The 11,034-nt window shown below is 41.7% G+C and overlaps 1 protein-coding gene across 6 annotated transcripts in view; it reads right to left on the minus strand.

The window, feature by feature from the left end:
- Window positions 1-10,165, minus strand: part of RRP15 (ribosomal RNA processing 15 homolog) — a 36,984-nt gene extending 26,819 nt beyond the window's left edge. For all 6 annotated transcript variants that reach the window (XR_008465579.1, XM_054196245.1, XM_054196244.1 and 3 more), the window contains exons 1-4: window positions 10,083-10,165; window positions 6,144-6,418; window positions 4,145-4,242; window positions 3,135-3,336 (exon numbers count right to left, since the gene is read on the minus strand). Coding sequence is in view for 5 of the 6 variants with exons in the window: in XM_054196245.1 (XP_054052220.1) it covers window positions 3,135-3,336; window positions 4,145-4,242; window positions 6,144-6,418; window positions 10,083-10,158 (651 nt within the window). In the remaining variant the exon portion in view is untranslated. The remainder of the gene's footprint in view (window positions 1-3,134; window positions 3,337-4,144; window positions 4,243-6,143; window positions 6,419-10,082) is intronic.
- Window positions 10,166-11,034: the final 869 nt, after the last annotated feature.

The raw sequence follows: 11,034 nt of genomic DNA on the forward strand, positions 1-11,034 counted from the left end.
AACCAACACATACTGAAAGGAAAATCTGGTCTGTAAGGATTGCGTTGAACAAGACCAAAAGCTCTCATATCTCCCAATAAACGCTTCCCAAGAAAACCAACCCAAAACATAAAAAACACCACCCAAACAACAAGCAAGCGGGATTTTTTTAAAAAAAGGAAAATTATTACATTTTTCTCCCACATTGCAAGGCTTTCAGATAAGGTGGTGAGGGTAGAGAAATCAGATGATATTACCCGGAGGCAAGCATCATGTACAGTACTTTGGAAAAAAACAGGGAAAAATATTACACAAGTCAGATGGCTCAGTAAGGATTAAGAAATACCTTGATAAACAGCTAATGATATGAAAGGCAAAGCTTTTGGCTCCAGCTCAAAAAAGTAATTACTCCCATCTGGGCACACAGAACCCCAAGAAGGGCTACAGTTTCACATGGTACAGGAAAATTTTCACAGGCTTACAGTCTTTCTTCCATAGCTACACTGGGTGGACGTACACCAAGTAATATTAAGGACAATGTTTAAAAGTATACAAGACTATAAACAACATTCTCAGAGGACACAGGTTACCTGTCCTTCCCATCAATGCATGAAGCTGATGGAAATAGAGAACAAACTTTTTTAAGTCGTTGTGGTACTGTGAAACCCCACTGCTACGAATGGGCCTTTACAGGGCATTTAACTTTTTTCTCATGCATACATATACCTGACTAAATAGTCAGCCACAACAGAGCTTTATAAGGGGTTTCTTCAACAATCCCTGACATTTTGAAGAAGCCACCAAACTTTCAAAAATACAGCAGCAAATTTTGCATCCCAAAACCATTGTAAAGTAAGGAAAAGCATTTGCCCATTCTCACAAATATGGTCAAGGCTTGAGTCAAGAAAGGTTTGCTTTCACTGGGAAAACTTTATTCTGCTATTTTTCCTGCTGACTGCTTGTTTTACGTGGGTGGGGTAGAGTTTTTATTGTTCTGGACTGCATTTTAATTGATGGCAGAGTGCCTGAAGTTTGGGATTGGCATCTCTTCCATTGTTTTTGCTGAGATAAATAAATGTATTTCCCTCCTCTTTTTTAAAAATGAAATACATGCCATGCTCTCAACTGCTAAAAACAAAGCAAGCTGCTACAAAAAAAAAGAAAGACAACAGAAACAAACAAACAAAAGCTTTCAGATGGCACAAACAATCTACCAAACTCCTGCTGCAACAAATTCACCACCCAAAAGCCTCATGCCTCTGAAAAACCCTCAAAGACCAAGAAGCAGAGATATGACCATGGAGGCTAGCAGTACTATGTTGTACTATTATGGCTAAATGTTTGTGTAATTCTGAGGAGGAGACTGAAGATCAGATATTGGCCTCAACCTCAAGCATCAACAACTATGAGGATGGGAGCCTGCTAAACAGCTAAGATATGTTCTTAAGAGAAAATAAGGCAAATTTAGGTGAGTCCTGAATGGAAAGTCACTGAAGCAAATGCTAAGAGGGAGGGAGGGAAGGGGTGGTCTATCCAGGCAGACATGGCTATTCAAAAAAAACCACAACAAAAAACGCCACTCCCTCTCACCAAACAAAAAAGCAAACCTACAAGTATAGCCTTATATTAATGAAAAACTCCAAAATCTGAAGGTTTTGTTCACAAGCAACATGAAAGCAGCATCTATATCAATACTCAAAACCAACACTAACCAGGCAGCATCTAAAGCATCTCCAGATCACTTTAATGGAAATAGGCTGTTACTGATGCTGCCAGAATAAGACTTTTTTTTAAAATATAGAAACATTTGCAACCATGTTTTCTGACCTAGTAATTAGAAAATTGCCCTGCTACAATCTGACACAAAGAAAAAAAGGTCCTAGTTTTTGCTCAGCTGTTGATTCAATGCCTACTACAATAGTAGTTGGCACTCCTATCGCTCTGATGTTCTGCTATTCCAGGGGAGAAGAAAAAAAAAAAAGCAGGGGCGTAGGGGGGGGGAAGAACCACACACACGCAAGCCCCCCCACCCAAACAAGTAAGCTGGAATTATTTAAGGAGAAATAAAGTGTCAGCACCGAGCTAAATTGTTCTCATTATCCAAAGAATTTAAAAAATACTTTAATATTACACTTGCATGAAAATTGTATGAGCTCTTCATGGCAGGCAGTGTTTCAGCATGCTCCCCAAGTGCACACAAACAAAAAACATATGACAAACTGTTGTCTCCCAACTGATTAAAGTATTTCTTCCTGGCACAGAAAAGCACTTAGTTAACTGCTGTGAGTCTGGGCCAACAGATGTATTACACCCACTACCAAGCACAAAGTTCAAACCTGAACACAAATACGCTTCAAAAACGTGCAGCTTCTGAAATCTGAGAAAGAGTATGTCTGAGCAACTTGTTTTCAACCCTGAGCTACTTGGTGAACTGAAGGAATCACTACACAGTTGGACAAGGCCAACTGCACTGCGTCTCTTGAGCACGTTTGGAAAAAGTGGAACATGTTAAAATACTTCTTTCCAAAACATCGTAACAGCAATAAAGCCACATCAGCCTAACACACACAGAGAAGTAGGGAAAGAAAAGCCTACATACAATGTTTAATATGTCTCAGTTTCTTTCTGTTGTGGTATTGACCTGTATGGCAAAGCCTTTCCGTTCCAGATACCATAATCATCCAGAGGAAGCGAGTCTGAAGTGCCCAAAACTGTGGGTACACACAAGTAGTACAGTCTAACATAACATGTAAGATGAAGAGCCACTGTGCCTTTAACAATTCTGAAGAGCTGATAACTACTATTGGCCAAATTCTAAATGTCACAAGCCACTAAAATCTAGCAGTTTATTCCATGGTTGGTGCAAAATCCAACATAAAATCCAATTTTCAGTATTCTTTTTTTAAAAAAAACAGCAAAACCAAGTTATTTGTATACAAGGCTTGGTGTCATACCAAAAGAGATTCCAGGGTTTCATACTTTGATACTCAAAAGACAGGGAAACCAGACTAAGAGCTGCCTGCTCCATTCCTAAGTAGTCTCAAAAAACCCGAGGCACTAGGATCAGAGCTGTTCTGAAGAGCAAGCACATTAATGGACAGTAATTATACTAAGAGGGTATCTTGTATGCATTTTTTCTCCCAGACGAAACCTACCTGTTTACTTTTTGTAGCCTTTCCAGCAGCATTCTTGCTTCCTTTAGCACCATCCATGTTTCTTAAAACATTGATGAAATCTTTCTTTGAAACAGATGACAGCAGTTTAGCACGCTGCCTCTCAGAGCTCCCACCTTTCTTCACCTTCTCATCAACATTCTTTTGGTGCGTCCTGACAGCATTAAATAATTGTACAACACCTCTGGCATGGGGAAAAAACCAACAAAACAAAAAAGTTTTTAACTCAAGTTCCCTTTAAGGAAACGAACCCTCTACCAAAGCAACTAATCAGTGCAGATGCTAGCTCCCCAAAACAGTTACTTCAAACCTCAAATCAGTTAAGAAGTAATATTTACTGCAACGTAAGAGACTTACAGCTCTCGCTCTTCCTTCACAAATCCACAAATAACTCTGCAGAAGTAAGCATGATAACATGGCACTGAGATCAGTGCAAGAGCATGTCTCATCCCCAGAAGCATGTTACTCGTCCTACATCAGCTACTAAAGTCCTCAGGGAAGATGTTAAGAGCAGCTGAAGCAGGGGGACAAGGCAGAGCAATGAGTAAGGAGACAGATACAGACAGCATATCAAGGTGTTCAACTAGTTCTGCAACACCAAACTACTGCAATGCAGAACAGGCAACTGAACTTAACAGATGTGGATCTGGTGAATTCTCTGCAGAGAAGGAAGAAACAGAGTAGCAGAAACAACTGTTTGCATTTTTAAAGCATTTAAATTAACAAAATAAGGGGATCCAACACAGCATTTGCGTTAAGCAAACATTACGTTCCCATCTAAATTTTCACTCTTTCATAAAGCTTCTGAAATCTTTTGTTGAACTTGATACTGTACAAAGCAGACCTGTATATAAATCACTTGGCTCCTGCTAGTCACTTCTTAAGTGTTCATTCTGATTGGAAACAGCTTACCTGCACAGGCCTTTTCTTCCCCTTTTTCTCCTTTTTTCGATACACATACATTTAAGGAAAGCATTCAGAAAAACTCATACCTTGTGGCAGTTCTCTGAAGATTTCTTTCTCTGTCTCTGTCTTTGACAACATCTGGCTTCACTCGGCACATCATTTCCCACTCCCGCTTTTTATCGAGCTGCATTATAAATATTGTTATGTGAAACAACATGGAGCATTTGAGAATGCAGCATGCTCTGATAGCGTATGTAGCAAGAAGGGAAAAAAAGATAAATCAAGGAATCTCGGTTTGGTTTGAGGCTAAGGGGAGCTCCAGTATGGGACCGGGCAACAGGTCTGAGGCAAGTCTCTTGTACGGACACACCAGGGGCCACAGTCAAATCTCAAAAAGTCACTTGCCTTCTCTAAACAAAAACTAGAAAAGAGTCGCACCAGAGTGATGCCTCTGACTCAAGACAAGCAAAAGGAATTTAGAAATACTCAAATCCTTTCACACTGGTTGCTATGGACATGGAAATTATTCAAAGACAGCTTTCAACTCCAAGACTTAATAAGCTGATCACAGAGAAATTTATACATAATAAAATCCTGGGTCTATCAAGATAGGCGTGTTGCATTTTGAGCCTTGGGAATTTGACTTCCCCGGCTGAGTTAATCACAGTACAGCCTTGTGACCAACAGTGACGCATGGCAAAGACTACAACTGGCAAAACTCAAACATCAGGAAGAGCACCAAATGCTCACCAGAAAACAACTCCTGTGCACAACACTTATTTTCGTCCTTTTTCTTTGAGGCGCTCTGTATGAAAACCAAACTAATCTGCTTTCCTATTACCAGGGGCCGCAACACTACCAGCTTTTTTTCTGCTGCAACAGGAGAACACTGTATTTCCCCAGCCTCAGCTTCAGGTAGTGAAATATTTTTTTCCCTTTTACCAATTTAACAGTGTTCTAGGCCTGGTGATGTTGCATTAAGTGTATTTTACACAAAAAGTCTTTCATGGAATTTCAGAGTCCTTACCTTTAGAATTCCAGGAAGACTACTACAAATTTGTGAATTTATGACTGTGTTTTGGCCTTCTATGAAAAGAATTGCCTTATTCTGTCTTCCATCAGCAAGAAATTAATAGAAGGCACACTGTTCTCAAGCTTTTATAAGGGTAAACAAGTCAGTTGGGGGACCTGCAGCCCACCTCTGCTTTGCAGTACTCCCACATATTTACTGGATGGGAACAGGTATTTAGGACAACCATAAATACAGAGAGATTCTGTATGGCATCTGCTCAGTTAAGAGGCAGGCCGTGGCCTAACCACAGCGTGTTCCAGACTGTCAGGTGGATAACCTGGCTATCCCACTGAAACAGAACTGGTAAGATGAGACATTAGAACTATTAATGTATTTTTACCCTGAAGGTAAATCAATCACAGCCTGGAATTTAAAGTTACACTAAAGATACACAAACAAGTGACTTAACTGCCAACACTGTTTTGTTTTCTTCATAACAGCTTCAGAACCAGAAGCAATTTAGGGCACGAACACTGTAATAGAAAACTCCTACCACGAAAATCATTGAGGGGAGCAAATAATGATTCACAACTGCGTCAACGATTACTGCAATCTCAACCTAGAGGCCTTTGATTTTGGAAGTCACAGCAGAATTTAAATGAAAGCAGTTTTCTTCTCTTTCTCGCTCGCACTTTCGATGAGAACTATTTCAACTTGTAATGCCAACAAAGTGAACTATACCCCAAATTAACAATAGCAATTAGAAAACTAAGCTTAAAGCAGCAGCTTTCACCCTCTCGACAGCAAAGACACACCTTAAGCGGACAGACGGGAACAGTCTTGCTGCCAAAGATCAGCCTGCCTGATGGCCCAGAAAAAGCAGTAAGGGAAAAAGCCCTACAGCGTGACTGTCTGGAAAGTAAAAAAATTGAAGCCTCTTGAGATAACTGTGGAGGAGAGATTACAAAACTGAGGCAGTCTCAGAGGACTCTCCCAAATCCCCACTGAGGGGATCTTGCATGTATCCCCATCTGACTGCGATTGCACAATGAAATACTGCATCTTTTTCTCACCTTCATCCTCTTCTCCAGTCTTTCCTGTTTTTCCTTTTCTCTCTCCTTCTCCAGTTTTTTATTCTTGGCCAAAATGGTGGACTTATTTTGTGGAATCTTTTTGTTGAGCACTTTTGCCATGGCATCTGCCCAGCCTGCACTTGGACCAGCTTTGGAGCTTGTTGCCTCTTCAACCCCATTGCCAAGGGCTGCTGTTTCATCTTCATCATCACCATCCAGGGCTTCACCTCCTGAAGAGTAGCTGTCTTCTGGAAGTTGTGAGCTTAACTCAGAATCTAGGGGTAAAAAAAACGGAACAAAAAGAAGTATCAGGAGTTCTGTTTCTCATAAGGATCCATCACTAGCATAATTTTCTCCGTATGTAAATGTTACTCAAGTTCAGGGTCATGTACTGCTTGCTGCTACTATTAATTCCTCAAGCAGGCATACACCTCCATAATGAATTTATTAGAAAGTATCCTGTGCACGTGCTTGCTCATGTCAGTGATGATTTAAAGTGATTTAAGAGGTTGGGTAAAAGAGAAAAGGCACCCTTGGAAGATTTATTATTAGATTAATGAATATTTTGATGCTTAGGAGCAGCAAGTTTTGAGAAAAAATCATATTTTCCAGTTCAAAAATTATAATTTACAGAGGCATATATACACACACATATGTATATATGTACACACTTTTATACAAACCGCAACAGTGACATCTAGTGCTTAAATGCAATCAGCTACATGGATTAAATTGAAGGTAGGGGAGCATTTCTTACATGACAGCAAAATCTGCTCACGGAAAATAATGCCAGCAAAAATATGATTACTAAGCAAAATGAACGCAGAGGGGAGGCTGCTTTGTGAAATAAAGAATCAAGACAGTTGTCAGGTAGCTCAAAAGAAACCAGAGGCACTAAGCTTTTCTGGTAAAACTAACTGCTCAAATTCTTGATACGCAAATAAAACACCCCCAAATTCAAGTTTCCTTACCCTATGTCCCTTCAAAACAGAAAAGAAGGAATTAAAGTTAAAATACTGAAGTCTGGAGTCAAGCAACAGTAAGACAGAACAGCCAATTAGACAGCAAATAAAACACATGAAGAATCTACCACTTCCCTCATTAGTCTGTTCTAATGGTCAAATAGAAAAAAATCAAGCCTTTAACGGTGTGGATGATTAACTAGAATGAAACGAGCTGCAAGTTTAGGGTGTGTTAAAATATGTTTGGTTATTTCAGTGGACCCACTTTATCACATAATCAAGAGCAGAGCTTACAAGTGACCCGCCGCTATTAACTACCATTCCACTCATATTTGTGCCACCCAAAATTTTTAAATTAATTAACTTTCAAGGCTGCAAAACAAGTTCTGGACAGAAGGAGGCTGGTTTCTAATATGTCCACACGCATACCAGTAAGGGGACAACTCCCCACCAACTCTGAGACACCAGCTGACTGGTTTTCATCCATCTACCGCTCTCACTCCATAAAAAGAGTATTTAAAATCACAGTGTTAAGTACTACTGAGCCAAGTGCTTTACTTTGCAAGCATTACTATATCCCATAAACTACCTTCATCAACCAAATCATTAAGAGAATGAAGTCAGGACTGCTTCACAAGATCTGTTTTCTATAAAACCATGCAGACAGCTATTAATGATATTCTCTACTAATTGCCTATTTAATTACTTAACAAACATAAACATACACTCTGTTGTCAGACTAACTCATTCTGCCTTCTCCATGTGCCTTTTTGAACCAGCAAAAAACACCCAATGTAGCAGTAAAACAGTGGCATTAACCAATTTAAAACAAAGCCTCTAATAGCTAGGCACGTTTAGAGGCTTGGAGGGCATTTAGTCATCATCATGGAAAGACACAAGATTATATGTTTACATCACAAAAGTGGAAGAGAAATATTTATTGAATACTTGCTCACTATCTATATCAGTATGATTTTTACTGCCACCAAGGTGAACACAGTGTTGTGCCACACTCCACACAGGATAAATTGTGGGGCTTTTTTCAACAGTCCTTACTGTAAATTGGAAATTCAGAAGTGGCAAATTTGTTCAACATATTCATAAACTACTAAAGGCATCCTTTTTATGATATACGTACATCTCCGTATCCTGATTTCCAAATAAAAAAGAAAAATTCAAACCATTGCATGTAAAGAAGTAGGTGCATTGGCAGATTCCTACATGTAAAACAATTTGTCAAGGTTTCACCCCTAAGCCCTACTAGAACGTTGCTATCTAAACAAGGAATCAACCTCTACTTGTGACTTTTTATAAATACAAATGCTAACAGCTACCAGAAGTCCAAACCTGAATTCCGCACACTGCTTAGGACGAAATTCCACCCTTAGCAGAACAGAACAGACTTATAAAAAGGAAAACTGCAAAAGCATGTCTTAGTCTACATAATATTTTCTTCCAAGAAAATAGAATGACAGATAATACCAACAATACCTGCTTTCAACAATTACAGAAAGATGAACAAGGCTTCAACAACCAGGCATGACTTATTCTTTATTACATCAGAGGATCATAATGTCATGTCAACAGTTGTCAACAGCATGAGATAAAGCAGAGGAATTTCAAAGTAATTTAAACTATATTAACTCTATCAGAAGTAAGACCTGGGACTCTATCCTGAATTGCAAAGTTTGAAGCCTGGTATAGATTTAATATAAAAAATCCTAAGTGTGTGTGCGGGGCAAATACACGTGTACATCTCCATAGTTTAGTCTTCTAAACTTGCTCAGCGATCTAGGTGTATACACATACAGTTAAAAAGAGCAATCATTCAGCAATGAGCTCTGAAAGAAGCTCCCACATAAGGTTTCCCCTTGGGTTCAGTTTTGTCCCTCAGACCAAACAGAAACCACTGCCACCTACGGCTCCAAATGGCCACAACCTCCATTCCTCCCAGAATAAAGAAACCACACTGGGAAGGGGTTTTAACAGGGAAAGGACAGGGGTGGGGGAAGGAGGGGATCGGACTGGTGTCGAAGGCCTCCCCTGCCCCCGGGCAGGGGAGGCCTTCAATGCCTGTCTGAGCAGAGAAAGACCCAAACCCCTTCCCACCCCCATAGAATCATAGAATTGCCTAGGTTGGATGGGACCTTTCAGATCATCTAGTCCAACCATCAACCTAACTCTGACAAAAACCATCACTAAACCATATCTCTAAGTGCTATGTCTACCTGTCTTTTAAATACCTTCAGGGATGGTGCCTCAACCACTTCCCTGGACAGCCTGTTCCAATGCTTAATACCTTTTCAGTGTAAAAAAGTTTCCTAATATGAAAATTCTCCCCTGGCACAACTTGAGGCCGCTTCCTCTTGTCCTGTTATTTGGGAGAAGAGATGGACCCCCACCTCTCCACAACCTCCTTTCAGGTTGTTGTAGACAGTGATAAGGTCTCCCCTCAACTTCCTTTTTTTCCAGGCTAAACAATCCCAGCTCCCTCAGCCGCTCCTCATAAGACTTATTCTCCAGACCAGTTTCACTGCCCTTCTCCGGACCCACTCCAGCACCTCAATGTCTTTTTTGTGGTGAGGGACCCACAACTGGACACGGTACTCGAGGTGGGGCCTCACCTGTGCTGAGTACAAGCGGGTGACCACTTCCCTAGTCCTACTCACCACCCTGTTCCTGACACAGGCCAGGATGCTGTTGGCCTTCTTGGCCACCTGGGCACGCTGCCAGCTCATATTCAGCCAGCAGTCGACCAACATCCCCAGGTCCTTTTCTGCCAGGCAGCTCTCCAGCCACTCCTCCCCAAGCCTGTAGCGCTGCATGGGGTTGTTATGACCCCAGTGCAGGAACCGGCATTCGGCCTTCTTGAACCTCATACCACTGGCCTCAGCCCATCCATCAAGCCTGTCCAGATCCCTCCCCAACGCCTTTCTACCCTCCCGCCCGCTCCCGCTTGGGAAGCAGAGCCCGTTACCGCTGTCCGCCTCCTCGCCCACCGCATCCTCGCGTCCACGTGAGCCCGCCACGGCAGCCGCCATCTTCCCCTGCATCCTCCCAGTATTGTCTTCCGGCCCGGCCCCGGCGCCCGGAATCTGCGTTCCGGCTCCAAAGGTTCCGGGCAGGCGAGGAGGAGGTGTCGGAGGCTTCCGGGCCTGACGAGGCGCTGAGGCAGCTGAGCAAGTCTGGTAGTGCCGGGTTTTTTCATTGCGCAATGGACAGAAACAAAAAAATTATTAATAATAATAATAATAATAATAATAATAATAATAATAATAATAATAATAATAATAATAAAATACAGAGAGGTCTGCCTGGGTTTCTGCTCTTCCTCAGGCCCGGAGGATTTGTGGGTCTCGGGCACCCCTTGCAGCAGTGGGCAAAGCCCAGTGAGACCCTGTGGACTTCCCCTACGCCGGCCCTCAGGGGCGCCATCTTGGGGTCACCAGCACCCACAGATGGCCTCAGACTTCAGCACACGGAGAAAGACTGCCTCAGCCGAAGCCTGGGGAGTACCCCTGCAAAAGCTCAAACACAGCAAAGCGCAGGCTGGTTATTCTCTGGCAATTGCTCTCTTCCGCCTTTGGGAGCCACAGTCAATGTGGCAACAATAAATTGATGTTGTGTTTACTGTAGATTGCATAGTGGGAAGAAGAATTTGAAGGCTTACCTTCACAGTGCTGATATCCCAAAGAAAACGTGGGTCAAGGCCCAAAAGGAGGACAGTTTTTAACACGGGGAGGAAAGAAAACCAAATCATTTTCTGTTGGCATTTCAGTCAAATTAAAAAAAAAACAACAACAACAACAAAAAAAACCCAAAACGAAACAAACATTTCATAGAATCAGAATGGTTAGAGTTGGAAGGGACCTTAAAAATTATCTAATACCAACCCCCCTGCCCTGGGCAGGGACACCTCCCACCAGACC

The sequence above is a fragment of the Rissa tridactyla genome, chromosome 3 (genome assembly GCF_028500815.1).
Source record: "Rissa tridactyla isolate bRisTri1 chromosome 3, bRisTri1.patW.cur.20221130, whole genome shotgun sequence".
NCBI classification, from domain to species: Eukaryota; Metazoa; Chordata; class Aves; order Charadriiformes; family Laridae; genus Rissa; species Rissa tridactyla.